This window comes from Eretmochelys imbricata, chromosome 10 (assembly GCF_965152235.1).
Source record: "Eretmochelys imbricata isolate rEreImb1 chromosome 10, rEreImb1.hap1, whole genome shotgun sequence".
Classification (NCBI taxonomy): domain Eukaryota; kingdom Metazoa; phylum Chordata; order Testudines; family Cheloniidae; genus Eretmochelys; species Eretmochelys imbricata.
Genome location: NC_135581.1, coordinates 55,116,776 through 55,135,768, shown reverse-complemented (window position 1 = coordinate 55,135,768; position 18,993 = coordinate 55,116,776). Strand labels below are relative to the sequence as shown.

Sequence of the window (18,993 nt, the reverse complement as noted above, 5' to 3'; positions counted from 1 at the left end):
AGCAAAGCATGTTGCCCTCGTGCATCGGAAACCTTAGCCAATAAACAAACCCTTATCTTATCTACCACCTATCCCTGCTTGTTGCATTCCTCGTGCTATACCAGTATGTTAATTACACAGCATGGTCCTAAAGCCGTGTATCAGTAACTTTTATTATCAGAATGGGAGGCCTCACATCAAGGCCAAGAGACAGGGAGTTAGAGACTGACAAAAACCAGATACTGGGAGTCAAGGCAGGCTGGAGACGAGGAGGATTTTCACAGGGATTCAGTATCTAAGGATCACTCCTCCTGGTGTATGATGTGCTGGCATTTAAACAATGGTGGGCCCCAGACCAAAATGGAGTCACGTGCTAACTTTTCCTTAACAGACTTCTGATAAATCATGTGTATCTGCAAAGGGACGTTTGGAAAATTTGTCACAGTTCAAGTCATAGAAGCTAGCATTGCATTAATTCCAAGTCAGGCAAAACCAAGATAGCGCTATTATTGTTAATAGGCTAGATAAAGGACTTATGTCTGCATCTTAAAAAAAAATTAAAAGGACACACTATATAACAGTGATAGGTAGTTCTGGGTAAAAGCCATTACAGCTATGTATCATTTGTGCTTATATGGTTTACCCTGAAACATCCCACTATTTCAGTATTGGCACTTGATCAGGTCGAGTATTTATTGCATATTAGATATTAGACCTGTAAATGGAACATGCTCTAAAGATAATAGTTCATAATGCAGTAAACTCAGTAGGAAATTGTTGCTGGGACAGTGTGAAGAAGTCTCCTGAGAGAATCAAAATTAAAATTGTAGCTAGCATTCACATTCCCTTTCAGAACTTTCTTCATCTGTTGAAGAGTTTTTAATTTCTGGTTTATTTACAATTGTACCCTGCGTATCTTTCAGCAGCTTCAGGAATGGTTCTGTATCTCCTAATGTAAATCTATGTGGCTTCTTACATTAAGACATTTCTGCAGATTCTTCATTCCATAGCCATGAATCTTCCACTGCTTTAAAGTTGGAAAGGTTTTCTGGTCAAGATATTTTTCCTTATCAGTTTTGTTGATTTGCTTTACTTTAAATTGGTCAGTACTTCAAGGGCCACGCTCCTCTTAAACATCTCTTTAGAGAGAGGGTGCCTGTGCTACAAGCCAATTAGTTCACATGTGGTCTATTTTTTAAAAAAAAATTACCTTTCTTGTTATAACAATGCCTTTTATGAAGTCATAGTGCACTTGAAATCCCTTTCAAATTAATGAACAGCTCTTCCTTTCCCTTATAATGTATGTGATTTAGGAACCCAGTATTGTGAAACAGCTGAAGTGAAGGAACTTATAAGCTTCTAGTTATTAAGGATAAACATTTTTCTGGCTTCAAAGACTTTCTCAATAGAGAGATTTTAAAATTGGGAGTTCTGGAGATCTCTCGGCTTCTCTTTTTGGTTGAATGATAAAGCATCCAACTTGGTATTTATCTTACACTTGCCAGATTCAGCCTCCCCCTGGAGCTTCAAGACCAGCTGTTCATCTTTTAGCATTTGGAGCCTTTTTTCAGTCTCTTTGGAGATACTGTTGTAAGCATTTTTTATCCTTTCAACTCACAAAAGCATTTTCTAAGGGATGCAGCTTTAGGTTTTATTTTTTTTCTTTTCTTTTCTATTACTTTTCTTCCTTTTATCCATATTCCATCCCATACCTAATATCTATTAGAATAGTTTGTGATCTCAGCTTGGCCTTTGTATTATGACTCTGGTTTAATGTTGAATATCTTTACTGAATTTCTCAATGCTAATCATATGCTATATTTGTTTGTTACAAGAGGTAAATAAGATTTTTCTGAAATCCAAATATGTAATGATTAGAGAATTACACCTGCATATGATTAAGCATTTTGTAGCTTTTAAAAATGTATTCTCTTTAATCCCTAAAGATATCAAGATATTTTACAAACTGATTTAGGCCCTGATCCTGCAATGAGTGCATGGACAGAGGGACTCAATACAAGCCCAGACAAACCAGGACCCTGACTGCAACTGGATATTAATGGGCAGAACCTCACTGACTTTGCATAGTCTCTGCATAGGCAAGAGAATATGGTATCCATTATTATATCCGTATGTATTGCCTATCTTTAACTTTAGACTGCTCCCATTAAGTAAAAAACATTCTTTCATGTGACATTTTAAATCTCTAATATACTTCTCAGACAATTAACAATAAGGCTGGCCTCTGTATAAAAACAGTTAATCCAACACCTACATGCCTACCTAACACACAACTGCTTAAGACAGGAGTAGAAGAATGCTTTAGTAATTTGAAGTCACACGGGAGACTTTAAGGTAAGCAGAATGTAATTTGGCCAGAACACTAACATTTGCCCTTAAACCACTTTTCAAAAATTGCAGTGTTTTAAACCAGATTCCAGCCTGGCCAGGAGCGCTCCTCTACAGCTGCTAGGCTGCATCATGCAGTGCAGATTATGTGCGGAACGATCTACAAAATGGCAGTGGTACCATCTTTGGAAAAGCAGCTTTCCCACATTGCTTTATCAAGGAGCTGATAGGCGATGGCGGCCCCCCCAGGCCGTCACCCGCCCTTGCATGTACAAGGCACAATGTACAGCACTGGGTCCACGTTGGTACGGCAACAATAATCCCGTTTCTCGATGCTCGGCCTGCGGCATGTCCGCTCCCGGCCGGGTACGTGGGAAGGTGTTGTTAGTGGGACGTGGCCTGCCCGAACGGGGGGCTCATTTTCGCTGCTGTTTCCCTCCTCGGGGCTGGAGCTCAGGCAGCGGGGAGAGCCAGGTGCGTTGCTCTGGGCAGTCGCTCTCATGCATGGTCCATCTCCCGCGCGCTCCGCTCGCTAGCGCGCTCAGGCTGACCCCGGCAGCCCTCACCGCCCTCGGCAGCCGCGGCCAGCAGAGCCGGGCGAATCGATCACTCCGCGCTCGGCTCATCGTGCCTGTGGCGGAGGGCTGGCTGGAGAGCGGTGATGGATGGAGAGTGCCTGGCCCTGAGCGGAGGTGAGTGAGGGAGCGGGGCGCCGCAACGGGGCGCCGCTCCGGCTCCGGCTCGGTTCCTGCCAGCGTTGTGCTTGTGCCCCCCCAGCTGCGCTGGGCAGCGGGGTTGGCACAGGGTCTCCGGCCTGCCAACGCCGCACCCAGAGCCCTGCGCGGTGACGTCACGGCACGAGGGCCTTGTGTCACTCGCGGCAGACGCCGTTCCTGGGGGCGGGGCGGGCTTTCGCAGGGGCTGATGCGCCCTCGCTGACTCGTTCGCTGCCCGGGGGTTTCACTGCCCCTTCTGCGCTCGCCCCTAGGGGGCACCGGCGAGTCGCCTCCGCGGCCCTGCCCGGGCTCAGGGGCCAGGAGGGAGCAAAGATTTTCTGGAAACCCGCCGTGGCCTGGCCCCGGGAATGGGACGGAGGCGCTGAGGCCTGGAGGGTCTCGCCGCCCTGCTGGTCTAGTAAGGCCCGGGGCTCGAGTCTGTCCCGCCCTCTCGCTGTGAGAGCGCGGTTAGCGCTTTGGGCACCGTTTAATCCCCACCCCCCTCGTCAGCCCTTTGCCCCCGTTGTTGTGGGCTTTGCGGTACCAGCAAGGGCCGGGGAGCGGGACGGAAAACGGCCCGGGGTAGCCTCGGAATCTGTTTTAACCCGTTTTTAAAAAAGGGATTTGGTTTTTAAATGGAAGGCGCTGTCTTTAGATGATGATTGTACCAAAAGCGAGCAAGAACCACCAGAAAAGATCAGTTGCACGTTCTTGCACGAGAGGAAGAGGCGTGCTTGGGGCTGAGAGCAGGCTCAGGAAGGGGGTAGCGTGTAGGACAGTGGAGCCTTGTGGTGCTCACTGCAGGCTGTATTTGAGACTCTGCCAGAGCAGCCGTGTGTATATGTGTAGCTAGGGCTTGCATGTTGTGTAGATTTAGGAAACCTTATTTGGGCCCCACTGTAATTCCTTCATAGTATGTTTGTGTAAAGAGCAAAAGACACAACAGAAGGAATCAGGAGGCCTGGGTTGAACCCGTTGCCCCGACTCTGTGTGAGTAGGCATGTTATTTAAATGAATGCTGAAATTAAATGTCCCATATTTTCTTTGTATAAAGAAGCTGATGTACAGCTAATAGTCTACATCATTAACACTGCTTCCATAATTAAAACAGTCAAATGCAAACGTTTTTTAACAAGCACTCCCCTACAATGTTTGACTATAAATAAAGTGAAACTAATTGTATTGATATTTGTTGCACAAGCTGATGTGCACACAAGAATCAAGGTCCTGATTCTGCAAACACACATGCATTGAAATCAGTGGAGCTACACAGGGTAGTAAAGTTAAGCGTGTGGATAAGTCCTTTCAGGATTGGTGCCTAAGCCTGAATAATGGGTTTTTAAAGTTCTTTCATTTGTAATAACCTGTAGTGCTGTTAATAACAGGTAAAGAATCTTGTTTGCTTACAACATAGGATTTTTTTTAATGTTGACAATGGCCCTTCCACTGCTTTATGCCTCATTTTCTTCATTTGTCGAGCAGAGATGACATCCATCTTACAAAAGCATTTTGTAATGCCTTACTGATGCTAAAGTTATATTTAGAATGTCGGTCACAACTGCACACAGCTTAGGGGTGAGGGAACTGAAATGTTCAGATTTGGGTGCAGGTCTTCGGAATTTAGAGCCAGGCTGGTTCTGCATGAGAGGATGGGAGGGAGCCAGCTTCTCTATGTCAGCCTTATTTTTCACTCCCCTGTTGTTTGTCTCTTCTCAGCTGTGTGAAGATTTCTCAAACACATTGATGCAACTTTGTGGCTTCCCAAAATGGAAAAGTTTGGTGTACTTGTGCTTGGAAGCCAGGTTGACAAGGTGCACTCCAAGAGCAAAATATAGCTGTTGGTGGAGTCCGTAGGGTGCAGCTATACTCATCCTCTGACAGTTTTTTAGGATATTGGTGAGCACTAATCCCCAAATATATATGTAAATTAAGGGCCAAATCCTCAGAGTTGCTGAGCATTTGCAGCTGAAGTGAGTGGGAGTTAAAGATGCTCATCAGGTGCTTATTGCCTCATGATTTGGGCATACGTGCAGCCTAAAGCTCTTGATGTGTCTGGGTCAGAGTTCAGACACTCCTGTTCAAAGCAGACCTTGAAATGTTAATTGAGGGAAGAGTTCTGTCTAACTACTTGACTGCTCCTGAGTATTATAAAAATGTTTAGTTAGACAGAACTGCATTGCTCAACATGCTAGGTTATGTCCACTGATGGTGCACAGTGAAACATTAATGGGACAGGTTTCAGTAATAGCACAGCAGGCTGAGGAGTAAATTGTTCCAGACCTGTACAGTCTTTTTCTTATCTGCACTATTCACATTGGTGATGTTTGGCGGTTAATAGATTTTCAGTAGACTCAGAATTGTTCTTAAGCTTCATATATTTTCTTGCAGGTAGGGCAGAAGAGACAGGTAAATAACACGAAGCCAAGAAAACTCCTCTTTTTAATGATTTCAGAATAAGAAAATATCACTGAAATGAAGCAGCCCGTGCAGTGGATGTGCTTTTTAATCCCATGATGTCAGAAGCCACATCTCCAGAAAATAAAAGACCCCGGAGAAGCCTGTCCCTCAGTAAAAACAAGGAAAAGAATGAAAACAAAAAAAAGAATGAAGCAGAAGTTAAAGGAGCACCACCCATACCTTCAACTTCTTCCTCTATCCTTTCATTTTTTAACAACACTCCCCCAGCCAAAGTCACCTGCCCTCTGTGCGGGCAGATGGTGCCAAGGTATGGGATCAACAAGCACATAGATGAAATGTGTCAGAAGAACCATGGGGATGGTGAAATGATTCTGGCTGATAGAGGACTTGACTGTTTTTTGAATCGGGGCCCATCAGGTATACCTTTGAACACTAGTTCCAGCCCATACTTTGCAAAGGAAGCTTCGACTCCAGAGAAAAATGAGAGTATCTTTGAAAGCAACTTGTTGAAAATGAGAGGAGGTGCAGGACAGCAGACTAGTCCTTACTTTAAGAAGAATAATGCTCCTGTGTACGATGTTCAGAATGAGCCAAGGGTGCAAATGATTAAAAGTATCTCTTTGGGAAACTTGTCATCTAAACTGTCCAGAAGGCACCGTATCCAGAGTAGACAACTAATAGAAGAAAACAAGAGGAATTCTTCATCTCCAGCTGTTCACAGTGTATGTGACAATGCTGCAGAATGGGGTGATGGAGAGACTTGTGCTGGAGATGGCTCTCAGAAAGAGAATCACTTTGTTCTGGTAGGATTACAAAAGCAACATGTCCCAAAAGACAGTTTAACAAAAGAACTTGAAAGTCAGGGAGAAACACGAGAAAGTGATAAAGAGACTCTTGTGGGTTCTGCTCATGGATTTGTATCCTCCGTTAGCATTGTTGCCAGGGATCTAGTGTCTGCTGCAGGGAACACTGAGAAACACAGTTGTTCTGAAGGCATGGTGCCTAATCTTGGCAAACATACAACACATCCAGCAAGTTATAATAAAGTAGAGAGATCCGATGGTTCAGAAGCCAAAACTCAGTTCTGTGTTAAGGATATTCCTCCTTCAAGGACACAAGTGATGTGTGAGAGCCATACAGAAAACTGTCTAGTGACAGATAATACAGGAACACTTCCTGTGGAAGTTCATGAAGACTTAAGGAATGAGATGATTTATCATACTTTCTCAGAACCTATGCAAGAGGTGGATTTTCAGAGTCCTGCCAGTGACATTTTAGACAAAATAAGTGGTGCACTTGGTTCTGCGATTGACTCTTTTGGTCACCCATATTATCTCCAGAATTTCCTGATGGTCCTGCAAATGGTCTTGGAGAATCATGATGATCGGAGACTCTTTGATGAGCAAGACACCAGCACTATTGCAAAGTTCTACCAATTGTCAGGTATATTTTACTTTCTTTGATTTATTGTTGTGTTGAGTGTCCACGAGGGACTTTGCTATTGCTACTGATTTTACATGGAAGACGCTCCATTGCCATGGTGATAGGCAACAGTATAAAACCCTAAGGTAGATAGTGTGAGGGGGAATCCTCTCCTTCCCCCCCTCCCAAAAATCCAAACAAAAAAGAGAAATAGCAATAACAGTGATTAAACCTTGATTAATAATCCTTATATGGGAGAGACAAGGTGGGTGAGGTAAAAGGTCTTATTGAACCAACTTCTTTGTGGTTTCTGTATGGGTGAAACTGGACAGTCAGTATGCTCTCAAATGAGCTCTCGCAGAAAAATGATAAAAGACAAAAACACCACATCATCTGTGGGCAGATACTTCTCATAAAGCAATTACTGCATATCTGACCTATCAGCCTTTGTCCCCAAGGGAAACCTGTACAACACCTTCAAAAGATGAGCCTGGGAACTTAAATTCATAACTCTGCTAGATACTAAAAATCATGAGATGCTGATTTTGTGGCTCATTACAACAATTTGTAACCTACTAACTCTCCTTTGTCCTATGACTGCAGAGATGTTAATTGCCCATTTCATTTTAAGTGGTTTCTTGCAACTTCTGTTAACTTCTTATGCTTAACCATCTGTACGACCTTTTATTTAGTTGTAACACTCTGGTTACCTTTCCCAGACATGAGGAAGAACTGTGTGAAGCTCAAAAGCTTGTCTCTTCCAACAACAGAAGTTGGTCCAATAAAAGATATTACCTCACCCACTTTGCCTTTTTCATATCATAGGACCAGCATGGCTATAACAACATTACAAACAATTTATATGGGAAAGTAATTTTCATTTTGACCCAGTGAAATTTGTATGAAATAAAGATAGATTTAATAATGTATTCTTTCAGAATTCCGTAGCATCGTGTTTAAAACATTGTTTTGAAGTGAAAAGCAATCTTACTCTGGTTTCTGTAAAATATATAAAGGTTTTGCTAGTAACTGATAAGAACATGTTGTTATGATATTTTGTAAACCCTGTAGAAATATTTTGAATTCTGGAGTGTAAAACCCTCCACATTTTGGAAGTTTGGATATGACCCATACTGCAGCATAGTCTCCTCTCTAATCAGCATATGGGGTTGGTGAATATCACAAGCACTGGGATAAAAGGAGAGCATCACCCAGATCAAGGCTATCAACCTTCAATCCTGCACTCCTGAATTATACTGTATATGTAGAACTTTCTTTAGTCTGAATGGCTGGACAGTATGAGGGCAGCTGAGGTCTACATGGAATTCTCTGGTCTTATGGGATGCTCCATTTTCTGTCCACCTGCAGTGGTCATAATCTCCGTGTCCTCCCACTCTTAGTTGCACTTGTGTTTAGGTCCAAGAAATCTATCAGAATGGTGGCAGTCTGCAGTGAGGGCAATCTACAACAGTTCCATATAATTCGTAAACTACTGGCTTACAGACTGGAGGAAGACATCCTAACAACTCTTAACCTCCTTGCAAGTAGAGGTAATTAGCATTCTGGTGCCTGTTTAGATGAGAGTAACAACTAACAGTAACAAAGATGTGAGTAGTGGTGATTATTGACATCAGTAGCACCCCTTTTCCTCCAGAAACTTCAGACTGGAATTTATGGGAGTTCCCATTGCTCCCCATCTGTTTTTTACTGTTGCAGTTCTCTTCTGAGGACACTGCTGAAGGTGAAGCTGGCACCTGGTCATGTCTACGGATAGCTATTGAGGAATACCAAATTTCCAAAGTGCTTAAGTTTTGTTGTATTTTTGCGAGATCCCAGTGTAATGTTTGGCTCCCTCACCATGCACATTAGGTTTGTGTGCATAATAGGTATGTGCTCATGCAACATAGCGTGTGCTTGAGCTGAGTGCACACAAGTGCCAGGCACTTAGTTACATATAGACTTTGTTGAAAATCTGGGCCTGAAAGCATTGAACTGGCTGCACTAATTAATTAATTTTGTTAACTCATTTTGGATTAACTAATGGGCAAAATGCTTCATTATAATTCAGAAGGGGAATATTTCCCCTAATGGAACCTTTGTATGTTCAGTTCTTTTGCATTGATATCTACAGTTAATTATTCACATTCATTTTCTTTTTGTGCTAGTTTAAAAATCTCTCGTGATTTTTTTTGTTTCACTTTTCAAATTAAAATGGAAGAAAGCTGGCTGAATAAATGTTGTTAATGGACCATGACTCCAAAGCTGTTACTTCTTTGTCCATTTTAATATTTTTCTAAAAGTCCCAAATGATTTTAAACTCTGGTGCATGACACAATAGTAATAAAAAGAAATCTATGCAGATCCAGAATTTTTGGATAGGTATCCTCTGACGTGTCATCACAAAAAGTAGGAAGCTTTCATTGAATAATTTATTAATGCTCATATCTTGGACTGAAGGTTAATATTACACAGTTTTTGTTTCACTTGTTTGACATCACGAAGTGCTTAATACCAAACTGGAGTTGGATGACAGAATATGACAATGTTGGTTCGTGCTTATTAGGATGAGTAGTCTTGTGGCTGCAGTTCATATACATACCTAGTTTATAAGGTTTGTTTGTTACTTAAAGATCTGAATCTATACATACTGCTATAAACAATGCAGTAATTCAATACAGTTCTTTTTGCCATGAGAGGAAGAGGGCAACATTTTTATAATTAACATGTAAAATTTTAAAGAATCCATAAATGAATGGAGAAGACACATAATGGGAATGTAAGAAGTGAACAACAGATATGGAGATACTTTAGACCACGGATCGGCAACCTTTGGTACGTGGTCACCAGGGAAAGCCCCTGGCGGGCCGGGCTGGTTTGTTTACCTGCCGCATCCACAATTTCGGCTGATCGCAGCTCCCACTGGCACATCCCTTGGCCAGCGCCGCTTCTCGCAGCCCCCATTGGCCTGGGATGGCGAACCGTGGCCAGTGGGAACCGTGATCAGCCGAACCTATAGACGCGGCAGGTAAACAAACAGGCCTAGCCTTCCAGGGGCTTTCCCTGGCGGGCTGCGTGCCAAAGGTTGCTGATCCCTGCTTTAGACAATTTGCTGTTTGAGAACTCTCTCCTGTCTCATTTAAACATGTGTATGTGGTGACGGCTTGAAGATATGGTAAATAAGTACAATATAAACACACACACAAAAAATGGGATTGATGTTCCTATCTGATGTTACAAGTTGTATAAATAAAGTTGTAGGGTGAAAATCAAATTAGTTACTGTAGAAACTCTGGAATCAACCCCCAGAATAGGTCATAGCAGTTCCACTTGATCTTTTATGTAGAGGTAACCTTCTTGTCTTTTGCAGTGTGTGATCTAAACAGTTTTTCCCCAATAGCTCAGGGAACATAGAATAAGTGTTACCGCAAAGCAATGCTTATAAATTATCTGTTGTGCCTCAGCATCATAGTAAAATGTGATCTCCTTTTCTCTAGGAGATGGAGTATGATGACTCACTGAGAAGTGTTGCTGTGAGGAAGTGACTGGATAGCATTAAAGCAACAGATTGTACAGAAGCTACTATAAAATTAGCGAGTCTTCAGTTTAATATATTTTGTCCCATATTTGTTAAAAGTTCAGACAAACTCATTGCCTGTTCCCTATTATTAGATCTTGCTGCAAAAGCCTGTGTTATCATTCAAACAAATACAGGGTGGATAAAAATCAATGCTTTTTTTTTTTAATTGGATTTTTTTAGTTTATATTAAATATATTTTTCTTAAAAAATAAACCTATGTTTCAGCCTTACTATAATCTATTAAAATAATTTAAATTAAATAAAAAAAGTAAGTAGTACCCTTTACTGGTGAAGTTTTAAAGAAAGTTAAACCACTGAACTGCTGGAAGTCACTGGTTATGCATCCGAAACCAGTTTGTTGAAGTGCTAAACCAGCAGTAATCTTTTTGTAGGTGCAGAGAGAATATTTTCTTCATTTCAGTTTATGCAATTAGTTCTGTTCAATGTTAATTCAAAATTGAGAAACTGATTGTGAGTTGAAAATACGGGAAAGCTTGCTTTTCTCTTCCAATCCAACTAGGTATGAGAGGATAAGACTTACTAGTTCTAAACCTTGAAGGACATGGCAGCCAGAAACAATACATTCAATTCGCTAACTAGGGATAATACTACTTTTGTGTATTAAATCAGTTAGTTTTAAATTCAAAACATGTTTTTATAACTTTTTTTTTCTGGTATATCCAGCACATTTAAGGTATTTTTATTTAAATAATAATAATTTTTTAAAAGCTGGTTTTGTGCCTTTTTAATTGCATTTTGCCACAAATCACAATTTAAAAAAATAATAATCTAGTAAATAAGAAATGCTTCATTCACCATTTTCTGATGTAATAAAAATTTAAAAATTAGGAATCTGAATAAATGTATGTTAATATTATATAATTGCTTATATTATTTATATAATAAATAAAGGTGTATAGATATACATATCCTCTTAGCAAAAAGTACTACTAAATTTAGTGTAAAGACTATATTTTGTAGCAAATCACCATGGTTTTTAGGAAAATAACTTAAAAGTACAAATGGAAAACAAGACTGAATTTATTATTTAGATGAAAGTTTCCTGCTTGCTGATTTTAAATGATAATTAAAATTGGTAATTTACATTGCTTTCATTTAAATCAGTCCACTCTGGTGTAAAATCATGCTGCTTCAGTAGAACTTTATATCGGAAAAGACAGTTTTTTTGTTGATATATACACATGTAATGCATTAGTTAAGCTATTTGCATAGTATGTATACTTCACTAATTCATTAGTTTTTGCTAAAATGCATATCTGATTTCTTCAGTTGATGGTTTTTGATATATGGAAGTTTATTAGTACAAGTTGATAGAACGAGTTAGGACAGTATTGCTCCATCTCAGTAATAATTTATTTTTACAGGGTATGGTTGCTATCTGTTCTGCAGTGAGCTTTTTTAGCTGCAGTGATTATTATGCAGGAGAATTAATATATTTTTAAAGGTAAAATTCCTTTTAAAGCAACTTTTCATTCCCCCCTCTTCTGTCCCAGCCTTTACAAAAAAGAAGTGTTTTATGTTGGAAATAGGTTGTTAACTATTCATTTGTTTATGCAAAGGATGCAAAAACTCAAATGTTCTAAAGAAAAGCTCATATATTGGTTAGGTACTTCCTGGTTCTAAATGCTCATCATTAAGCAGTTTTCTGTAGCGTTGTTAGCTTTGCTAAATGTTGAGCAGCTGAAAACCTGTGAGTTGTTCTTGAGTTCTAAAATAATGTAGTAGCAGTTAATGTAAAGGTGCGTTGTTAAACTCTGTAGGCTTAAAACATGTCTTACTTTGTTTGGAGAATCTTGGCAAGGAATGTTTTCTATATTTTACATAACATTTTTAAAAAATCTGTATCTCTATTGGAAAAATTAAATACCATTTTGGTAACACTCCTTAATGCACTATATGAGCTCCTCATTCTAGTCTGCAGCCAAATGACATGTGCCAGTCCTGGAGTAACACTTGTTCCTACAGACGTCACTGGGTACTAATGCACAGTCAGAGAACTAAACAAAGCAAATATGATTGCCATTTTTGCTTCATTAAAAATGCAGTGGAAATAATCACCATGTAATCACTTTCCTCAGGCTTTTTGCATCTTTTCCCAATCATATTTTCACTTAAAGCAAGGTTGTTAGTTTCAGCTGAAATCTGAAACTGCTTTTCATGTGAGTGAAGCCATTGTATTAACGATATCAATAACAACAGAAAATACCTACCCCCAAGGTTATGTGCTACAGAATATGAGGCTTGAGTAGAAGTATTGGCACAGGACCTTTGAGATAAAGCCATATTTCCACTACAGTTACTGAATTTCAGGTTTAGTTTTGTCATTTTCCATGGGGGGTAAGAGTGGGTAGGATATTGGTGTGTGAGTCCTCATTCTGTCTCTGATTTGCAAAGAATCAAAGACACTTCAAAGAAACTGTAATACCACTGGGGAAGTTACAACTTGGGCCTTTGAATATAATTCTCCCAGTGGAATGATCCATCTAATTTATTGAAAGACACATCAGACAAAAAAAAGTCTGGAGGAGAGAAGTAAGTTTACAGCCAAAAGAAAAGTTTAATAAGCATGAATAAGTCAGCTGCCATTTTCTAATTACATCAGAACTGATGGTGTTTAAATTAATATGTCTGCTTTTATTATTGATCAGTTATAGTTGAGCAGGAACAGACAGTGGTAAACAAGTTAGAAGCTCATCAGGAGTCAGAGCACTATGTGCATGCAGAAAGATGCTGAAAGTAAACGCATTTTAAATCCACCAACCAGACAACCTTCTATTAATGAGTTTTTTTAATATCCACATTAAATTATGGGCAATGTTTTTGTTTAATTTTTGCATATCTTTCATCTTAGTGAAAAATAAATTAATTTCCTGTTTTGGTGTGCCTATGTAATCACACTGCTGCACTGTTAGATTCTGCCAACACATATGAGTAACTTTACAGTGTGAAAGCGGCAGAGAGTCCTGTGGCACCTTATAGACTAGCAGACGTATTGGAGCATAAGCTTTTGTGGGTGAATACCCACTTCGTCGGATGCTTTTACAGATCCAGATTAACACAGCTACCTCTCTGATACTTTACATGTGTGAGTAGTTCTAAAGTGGGACTGCTTGTATGTAGAGTTACTTACCTTTTTAGTAAGTGTGTGTTAGCATCAAGTTGTTAAAATATAAGATCCTTGCAGCAGGGACCTGGTCTTATATTTGCAAAACACCTTATACACCTACGGCATATAAATGGATAGTCATTGATCGTATTTCCTTTTGTTTGTTTGGGTCTTTCACACAGCAACAGAGGAAAGAACTTTTGTTAAATAGGAAAATTTGAAATGCTGTGACATTTTTTCTGGCTTTACAATAAAATTTTCAGGCAGCAGGTGCTATACCTGAAGCGACTTCTGTTTTTTTTTAATGTGTAGATTTCAAATTGACTATATCTTTCAAGGGCAGGTTAATGCCAGCATTATGTGGTTTAACTTGCGTTCTTCAATATCTGTAGAGTCAGGAGCTATTTGGATAAATATGTGATTTTTCCTATTTTTCAGGAAAACCAAAGATCCAAATGCAAAATGTCATAGTTAAAGATGTCAGATGGATTTTTGACACTTCTTGGAAGGCTTTTGTTCTGTGCTAGAGTAAATGGATTCAAATAAGATGTATTTTTACTGGTGACAGATCTGGCTCTGATATTTTTCATGCTGAAAGAAAAGCAAACCCTATTTTATTTGACCAGCCATCTGAAAATTTGAAACATAAGAATTATTTCTCAGTAGGAATAAATTGTAAAACCTACTTGAAGATACATTACAAAATTTTTCACGTGTGAATGGAACTTGCACATTAAGCCAAAAATAGGATATTCCTTCTGTAAAGTCTGATCCAAAAAACCTATTGAAGTCAATAGGGATGTTTCCATTAACTTCCGTGGGTTTTGGATAAGGCTACAGTACTAATCCTATACACTAGCCTCATCTTGGTTAAGAAAGTGATTAGAAAACTAGATCAGGCTTGGACAGCCAGAATGAGGCACAATGTAGCCAGAAGTGTGGTTCTACTCTGAAGTGTCTGTAAAAATGGCACATTCTTACTCAAAAGACGTAGTCCCTGGGTATATTTGGAGTCATCTCTGTTTAAATTAGTGGCGGTGGTGCAGATGATGCCCTGAATTAACTCTGAGGGAAAAACTTGGCTCTAAAACAATACTCTATTCTTGCTAGTTGCCCCAGGATCTGAGTATGTGCAAGGTTTGGTTAATTTCCAGCATCAATGTAATTCTGTTTACCCTTGTGCCACACAGTCAAAGAGAGTCTCATCTGTATAATCCTGTTGAAACCACGGGATTTCATGAGTCTAACTGAGGGCATAATTCGCTGTCAGAAGAGCTGCACAGGTGTAATTGGCATAATTTGGCCTCTAAAATGCTAGTGTTGATACATGAGAAGGAAAGAAACAAGTTGGACTTTCTGATTCCAGGTAGAATTTAGCAGAGTTAGCAGTTAAAAATATCTTTTTCCTGATCAGATCAGATTAGCTTTGACCTAGAGTCATTGAGTTGCTAACAGAAAAGGAGTACTTGTGGCACCTTAGAGACTAACCAGTTTATTTGAGCATAAGCTTTCGTGAGCTACAGCTCACTTCATTGGATGCATCCGATGAAATGAGCTGTAGCTCACGAAAGCTTATGCTCAAATAAATTGGTTAGTCTCTAAGGTGCCACAAGTACTCCTTTTCTTTTTGCGAATACAGACTAACACGGCTGTTACTCTGAAACCTGAGTTGCTAACGTATGACCTTAAAATGGCCTCTTTTCAGACCAGAATTACAATTTAAGTTGAGACCTCTTAAATATGTATGGCTTAATCAGTGTCTGTGTTTAGCAAAAATAAGGATCTGAAGACCCCATTCAGAGGCAGATCAGATAGTGCTGTGACTGTGGTATAAATACATAGATCTGCAACTAGTGATCAGCAAAAAATCAAAAATATACATATTGTTGCCAAAGCACAAAGGTCCAGTGAAAATCCTCTGTGTACTCCTTTTCTTCAGAACAAGAGACTATCTTCAGTCTAACATTACTTAATCAGATTTGAAGAGAAAGAATGTAAGCATCTGGGCTATTTAAGTTTGAATAGCGAAGTTGCCATTTAATTTTTGCCAGAATCATTGTGAGGTTAGCACTACATGTGCACAATATATTTTTAACAACCATTCCATCAGTTTTGCAAGCCCATATACAAAGCTCTCTGCTTGGCATGTTATTTCAAAGGCTAAAATCTGATACTGTTCTTTACTGAATCGACTTGTAAAATATCTTAAAGCTGCCTGTCTTCTTTTAATAGACAAGATGCATCAGAGTGTTAGTTTTGTAGGTATATGTATATAATGCAATTTTTTATGCTTTAATGATTTTTTTTCTCTTTCCCCATTTAAATACAAACTACAGCTCGTGGACAGAAGTTATATGTGAGACTTTTTCAACGCAAGCTGAATTGGATAAAAATTAACAAAATAGAATATGCGGAGATTAGTGCAGATTTGTTGCCAGTAATTGGAGAATTGGTTGAAGCAGGCTTTCTGCAAACAGGTATGGGAAATGACTGCATATTATTAGAATTAAATTCTCTTCTCTTGCTGCTGTCGCCAGTCTGTGGGTTTGTCTACACTAAGAAATTAGGTTGATTTTATAGAAGTTGATTTTTAAAAATTGATTTTATACAGTCGATTGTGTATGTCCCCACTAAGTGCATTAAGTTGGCGGAGTGTGTCCTCAATACCGTGGCCAGCATCGACTTAAGGAGCAGTGTACTGTGGGTAGCTATCCCACAGTTCCTGCAGTTTCCACTGCCCATTGGAATTCTGGGTTAAGCTCGCAATGCCTGATGGGGCAAAAACATTGTCGAGGGTGGTTTTGAGTGCATGTTGGCAGTCGTGTGCCCCCCCCCCCGAAAGCAACAGCAGACAATCGTTTCGCACCAAGATGAGAGCTGTCCTGCCAGTTGAGAAGCTAGTGGCGATAGCCCTGTGGAAGCTTGCAACGCCAGACAGCTACCCGTCAGTTGGGAATGAATTTGGAGTGGGCAAGTCTACTGTGGGGACTGCTGTGATCCAAGTATCTGATGCAATCATTGACTTTCTGCTATCAAGGGTAGTGACTCTGGGAAATGTGCAGGTTATACTGGATGGTTTTGCCGTAATGGGGTTCCCTAACTGTAGTGGAGCGATAGACGGAACACATATCCATATCTTGGCACCGGACCACCTTACCAACCAGTACATAAACCGCAAGGAGTACTTCTCAATGGTGCTGCAAGCACTGGTGGATCACAAGGGACATTTCACCGACATCAACATGGGATGGCCGGGAAAGGTTCATGACGCTCGCATCTTTAGGAACTCTGGGCTGTTCGAGCAGTTGCAAGAAGGGACTTACTTCCCAGACCAGAAAATTACCTTTGGGGATGTTGAAATGCCAGTAGTTATCCTTGGGGACTCAACCTACCCCTTGCTCTCATGGCTCATGAAGCCATACACGGGCAGCCTGGACAGTAGTAAGAAGCAGTTCAACTATAGGTTGAGCAAGTGCAGAGTGGTGGTAGAATGTGCCTTTGGACATTTAAAAGCTCACTGGTGCTGTTTGCTGACTAGGTTAGACCGCAGCTGAACCGACATTCCCATTGTTATTGCTGTTTGCTGTGTGCTCCATAATATCTGAGAGAGTAAGGGGGAGACGTTTATGGCGGGGTGGGAGGTTGAGGCAAATCGCCTGGCGTCCAATTTTGAGCAGCCAGGCAGCAGGGCGATTAGAAGAGCACAGCTAGGCACGTTGTGCATCAGAGAGGCTTTGAAAACCAGTTTCATGACTGGCCAGGCTACAGTGCTACAGTTGTGTGTGTTTCTCCTTGCTCCAAACCCGCCCCCTTTGTTGATTTTAATTCCTTGTAAGCCAGCCACCCTCCCCCCTTCAATCACAGCTGGCAAAGAAAATAAAGTAACTATATTGTTTTGAAACCATGCATTCTTTCTTTATTAAAAAAAAAAAAGTGAGATAACTGACAAGGTAGCCTGGGTGGGGTAAGGTGTGGGAGGAGGGAAGGACAAGGCCACATTGCTTATTGTAGCCACACTACAAATCAAAACTGTTTGGCAGCCTTCTGTTGCTTGGGCCATCCGCTGGAGTGGAGAGGCTGGGTTACCGGAGCCTTTACCTCCCCACCCCCCCATGTTCTTGGGCGTCTGGGTGAGGAGGATATGGAACTTGGGGAGGAGGGCAGGTCGTTATACAATGGATGCAGCAGGGGTCTGTGCTTTTGTTGGCTTTCCTGCAGCTCCAACAGACGCTTCATCATGTCCGTTTGCTCCCCCATTAGCCTCAGCATCGCCTTCTGCCCCTGCTCTTCGCGCTAACTTGATGCTTTCCTGGCCTCTGCTACTGAATGCCTCCATGCATTAAGCTGTGCCCTATCAGTGTGGGAGGACTGCATGAGCTTGGAAAACATGTCATTGCAAGTGCGGTCTTTTTCGCCTTCTAATCTGCGATAACCTCAGGGACGGAGATGATAGGGGGAGCATAGAAACATTTGCACCTGGGGGGAGATAAAAAGGGAGAGTAAAATTAAGATACGTTTCTGAGAACAAAAGGAAGACTCTTTCACAATGAATCAAGCAATTCATAGCAGACAGCTCATGTGCTTTAGGTACAGGGTCACATTTTGCCTTTTATATTGGCTGGGCAACAGAACTTGGTTTCTAGGCAGCCATGGTAAGCCTTTTGGTACACGGGGTTGGCTTCTTACGCCTTCATAATGTGGGAATGGTTTCAAACTGCAGCGCCATCCTTCCCCATAGCAAGCAATGCCGGATGGGTTTCACATTTAAAAGGAGGGGCTGCGGTTTTCGGGTGGATGTGCAGGATACACCTCCCCCCACCCCATCGCGTGGCTATTCTCTGGGATGATCCCTTCAAACCTCCCCCCACTGCTTGGCTGTTCTCTGGGATGATCCTTTTTAGCCAAGAGCAAACGACCCAACATGAACGGAGTCCGTTTACTGTTCCCTTACAAAAATTCCCCTATTTCAACCAGGTGGCCATGAATGATATCACTCTCCTGAGGCTAACACAGAAAGATAAAGACCAAATGTTGCTTGAATGCGACCAAAACCCAGGACCATTCGCTGCCATGCTTTGTGCTGCAATGATTCCAGACTACTTGCTACTGGCTTGGTGTGGTAAAGTGTCCTACCTTGGAGGACAAAATAAGACAACCCTCCCCAGAAACCTTCTGCAAAGGCTTTCAGAGTACCCCCAGGAGAGCTTCATGGAGATGTCTGTGGAGGATTCCCGCTCCATCCCCAGACATGTTAACAGACTATTCCAGTAGCTGTACTGGCCGTGAATGCATCCCAATTCTTCAGAGCAAATCAAACATTAAACACTATGGCTTTTAAACTCTGTACTGTAGTTAAAAATGTGCACTTACCAGAGCTGCCTTCTCCGGCTTCAGGGTCAGGGATC

General features: G+C 41.0%; 1 protein-coding gene across 10 annotated transcripts in view; it reads left to right on the top strand.

The window, feature by feature from the left end:
* Positions 1-2,977: 2,977 nt before the first annotated feature.
* FAN1 (FANCD2 and FANCI associated nuclease 1) overlaps positions 2,978-18,993 on the top strand; it is a 43,502-nt gene continuing 27,486 nt past the window's right edge. For 4 of the 10 annotated variants that reach the window (XM_077827669.1, XM_077827670.1, XM_077827667.1 and 1 more), the window contains exons 1-3: positions 3,200-4,940; positions 5,433-6,905; positions 15,925-16,065. In XM_077827669.1, coding sequence (XP_077683795.1) covers positions 5,555-6,905; positions 15,925-16,065 — 1,492 coding nt within the window. In that variant the 5' untranslated portion in view covers positions 3,200-4,940; positions 5,433-5,554. Of the gene's footprint in view, positions 3,021-3,199; positions 4,941-5,432; positions 6,906-15,924; positions 16,066-18,993 lie in introns of those variants that run through there. The other 6 variants (XM_077827662.1, XM_077827661.1, XM_077827660.1 and 3 more) reach the window with 6 other exon arrangements.